This window comes from Panicum virgatum, chromosome 9K, assembly GCF_016808335.1.
Source record: "Panicum virgatum strain AP13 chromosome 9K, P.virgatum_v5, whole genome shotgun sequence".
In the NCBI taxonomy this organism is placed as follows: Eukaryota; Viridiplantae; Streptophyta; class Magnoliopsida; order Poales; family Poaceae; genus Panicum; species Panicum virgatum.
Window position 1 is genome coordinate 17,875,406 of NC_053144.1, and position 4,269 is coordinate 17,879,674.

General features: G+C 46.7%; 1 protein-coding gene across 1 annotated transcript; it reads right to left on the reverse strand.

Moving 5' to 3' along the window:
• Positions 1-892: 892 nt before the first annotated feature.
• LOC120650532 (peroxidase 27-like) lies at positions 893-3,939 on the reverse strand. The gene is made up of 4 exons (XM_039927686.1): positions 3,343-3,939; positions 2,678-2,866; positions 2,348-2,546; positions 893-1,532 (listed from the first exon to the last, which is right to left on the reverse strand). The coding sequence occupies exons 1-4, from the start codon at positions 3,568-3,570 to the stop codon at positions 1,126-1,128; spliced, it is 1,023 nt and encodes a 340-aa protein (XP_039783620.1). The 5' UTR covers positions 3,571-3,939; the 3' UTR covers positions 893-1,125.
• Between the last annotated feature and the right edge of the window lie 330 nt (positions 3,940-4,269).

Below are 4,269 nucleotides of genomic sequence, written 5' to 3' on the forward strand. Positions count from 1 at the left end.
CAAAAGCACATGTGTGTTTGAGACCTCTCCACTCCATATCTACTTTCAACTCCAGTCAGAAAACTCGATGGTGAAGTATCTACATTGAAGCACTCTTACCTGCCAAATCCAAGAAAATGTACCAAGAGAAGTCTCAATCTCTAAAATAAAATGTACCAAGAGAAGTCTCCATCTCCAAAGCTTGGTAGAGTTGGAGTATTTGGGAGGTAGTGCACAACATGGTCCCTGGAAATGTGGAGTGGCTACAAAAGAGGGGCTTTTTTGCAAGCACAACTGTTAATTTGTTGATGTTGTCACGTAATTATTGGTGCAAAATTTAAAGGTGCATCAACTATGGGACAAAGAGTAGGAAATTATGGAGATGTAGCAATTGGAAATCGGAGAACAAAGAAAAGAAAAGAAAAGAAATTTGCACACGATGAGCACTAAAGAGGATGCATCCAATTCTCATAACGGTATCAATTGAAATTCAAAAACAAATTTTTAAAGAGGATGCATCCAATTCTCATAACGATGAGCACCCACCTAGATCTTATTTATCACCGGTCATAACAAAAACTCAAAAATATACATCATTAGCCAAAATTTTTAAATGTATATTTATGTTAACAATATAAAATATTATGAAATAAAAAATTAATTTTTAGAATAAAAGATGCTAGCTACCCGCGCTATTTGCGCGGGCCACCTTGCTAGTTCTGTTCATATTCAAGACATTTTTCAATAAAGTCCACATAAACGAGCTAATAAGCACCGAGTCACAATGTTGGGTATCCATCCCATCAGCCAAAGAGGCACCTTTCAGCTTTCTATGAATTTCCTCCCTACTAGTACTTGTTTACCTCAACTGGACCAAAAGTCCTGAATTGCAAAGCTGAATGAAGACAGTAGGGGGAAAACAAGCATCCCTTTCTCGGGCAGGGTCAAAGCTAGTCTTCTGCTTGTGTCCACAATATGGAACATGTTATCACATTCCACCAAAGTCACACAGTTACAGCTTACAGATGACATCAACCCAAACGTTCACAATCATCACAGAACCTAAACAATGATCCCTAAATCTGTATAAAACGGAAGATTTTCGAAACTACAGCAAACACACCAACGCACAGGCAAACGGAGTAGCTAATTGACAAAGGCGCACGTCTTCCTGATCTCCCCCTGGCTGCCGGTGAGCACGGCCACCCTGCCCATGTTCACCATGGACGCCCCGAAGTCCCTGAGGAAGGTCTCCTCCGAGTCCCGGTACCGGAGCACGAGCCCCCGGGTGACGTCGTTCCTGAGCAGGGCCTCGTCGGAGTGGAAGAGGCCCCGCCGCTTGGCGACGAGGCCGTAGTACGCCGCGTCGAAGGTCTCCGAGCTCCCCGGCACCATCTCCAGCTCCGTCGTCCTGTCCCGGGGGCTCCGGCACCGCCGCCGCAGCCGGTCGGCGTACGCCGTGTCCAGGGTCGGGTCGCTGTCGTGGTGCGCCGTGAAGTTGCGCAGCCGCTTGGCGATCGACGGGCAGTGCGACTTGCCGATCGCGTGGGCACCTGAAGAATTCGATCAGAAAGAAATCTCTGAAGTCGAACAGTGAAATTCAGATAACTGAGTTCCTTTAATTTCGCCTCCATTTGACTCTACTATCCTGTTTGAAAATTGCAATGTTTCATAGTATGTATTTTTGTAATATCCTTATGATTGTTTCTTGGATTGTGCAAAGCAGTGAGTGCTACCCCCTTTCAACTTTCAAGAAGATAATGATTCTGCATGCCACGTGCCAGGACCCAGTATCAATTCCCAGCAGGACCCTTGAATGGTGTGCCCTTAACTTTTGAGAAAAAAATTTGAAAAATTACTCCATTCCAGGAAAAATAAAACAAAATCTAGTTACTGCTACCTAAAAACTGAACAGCTTCAAGGCTTAGTAAGGTTAATGATACAAAATTTGATACAAATACTACCTAAAAACAAAATTTGTTACTACTACTGCAAAAAAAAATTCAACCTTTGTCTTGATACAAAATTTGAGCCATTTATATTCGTAAAAAAATAATAACTTAGATCTTCTATGCTAACAATTTCTAGTTTAATTTAACTAGTTAATCTGATTCCCTGTTTTGTTAAACTTAAGGTAATTATACTATTTCCTAATATACCAAGTTCACATTCAGTAAGCAGTAGTGCAGCACTACTTGTGCGGGCCCCTGTACAAACCCACCAGCCAAAAAGAAATTACTTTCACTTAGCAAAAAACCAGACACCTTGAAAATACCATTTTTTTAACACCTGTACACATACTATGAGATAAAAATCTAACAAATTATAACCCATTCAAATTAATGAGGCAGTCTGTATAGATTAATACCTGACAGAACGGCCAGATCCTTGAGGCTGAGGTTCTTGGATGCAAACCTCTTGATGAGCTTCCGGATTCCATCGAAGGAGTCGGGCAAGTTCTTGACGGCCTCCTTGGCGCTGGAGACGCGGCCGTCCCGCCTGCCGGTCTCCACCTCGTACAGGTTGCCGTCCTTGCTCCACTCCCCCTTGGTCACCACCTTCGTAGCCTGCTCCATTCCATTCAACGCGACAGCAATCAGGCTCTCGATACGGCCGTTGCCAATTCAGAGAACGAGGAAGGAATCATGCAGCCATGGATGGAATGAAACTGAAGAGGCAAGCTGCTATGGGCAATGACCAGCGAGACGGCGTCCCTGGCGGCGATGGCGAGGATGTCGGCGCAGGAGACTTTGCCGGGGCACTCCTTCTCCAGCGCCGCCTTGATGTCGTCGATGATGTCGAAAGCGTCCAGCGTGTGGTTGGGCTTGGCGTCCTTCTCCGCCGTGCTCCCTTTGGTGGAGTTGAGGAGCACCGACCCCTCGCAGCCCTGCATCAGTCAGTCAGTGGGGGAGAAACTTAACACTGGCTAACACAGATTGAGTCTGAACTTCAAAGTCCAAACGTGAAACGTCCATGGCGAACGTATGTTCTGCGAGGTAGAAACAAGTTTAAAAAGGACATGGAAAAGACAATCTTGAGACATCCGCGTGGGGAATCTTATCATCCCGTACTCCGGATAAAGTTTCAGAGTCACTTTATTTTTTCTGTCCCACTTCGTGTCCACTGACTGAATCTCTATGATGATCCAGCATGGGATGCCATTGCATCCCAAAAAGAGACGAATCAAAGAAAGGGACATGCGTTTTTTTGAAAGAACCTACAGTACTAACTACTTTCTACCCTCACTTCCTTCCTTGATTTATTTCAAAAACTTCCTTCCCTCACCAACAGAACAAGCCGCAGCAGGCAAAGACACGGTTCAGCATTCAGGAAAAAAGAAACCATTCTGCAATATCTGCATACCCTGACGAAGCAGTCGTGGAAGTGGAGCCTCAGCAGCGGCGCGTTGGCCGTGGGATCCTCGCGGACGGCCCTGGCGACGATCCTGCGGACGATCGCCTCGGCGTCCGGGCACGAATCCTTGTAGAACCCAACCCTGAGCTTGCCGTCGCCGCCATGGGCGACCGAAGCAACCAGCGCCAGCAGCAGAGCTAGCAAGAACACCGGAGGCGGAAGCACTCGCACTGCCATGGTGGCGCAGAGCTGCCAATGCAAGCTACTACCAGAGAGTACAAGCTTGTCGATCCCCAACACTTGGTGGGAAAAGAAAAAAATAATCTATGGGTTGCTTGGCTCGGGCTCTCTTTTTGGGCGGCTCGAGCCTCGCGCCGCGCACATGAGCAGGCGGCGGTGCGTGATCGGCCGGCCGGCGGGATATGTAGAAAGCGGGCGGGGTGGGGACGACTGGGGGAGTGGATGCCATCGGTCGGCGAGATCTCGGGCAGCGCTGGGAGAGCGTCGTCTTCCCCGGCTGTCAGGGGCATGATGCCATGTGATTGGCCATGGGTTTCCGGGTTCTTAGGACCATGTATGTGGTGGTGATGCCGTCTGCAAATACTCCGCCTAAGTTTGTGGTAACTTGCTCAGGTAGTCATCAGGGTGGCTTGGTTTCATTTAGTTGCTTGTTGCTTACGGTGTGAATTAGTACAATGTACTCCATCGTCTTTTACCACTGTACAATGTCTGAAGTATGGTTAAGAAAGGAAAGGAAGCGTTTTTACAAGAGGCTATAGGATGGCATCACTGAAATGTGGCTATCAAATTTTTAGGATGTTTACTAAGCCTAAGTGCCTTTTTTTAGAAAGGGAAAAAGAAATAAACACTGTAAACCTTACTTATGGGACGACAATATTATTATTTATTTTTTTTGAAGAGGAGAGGCATGGCTCT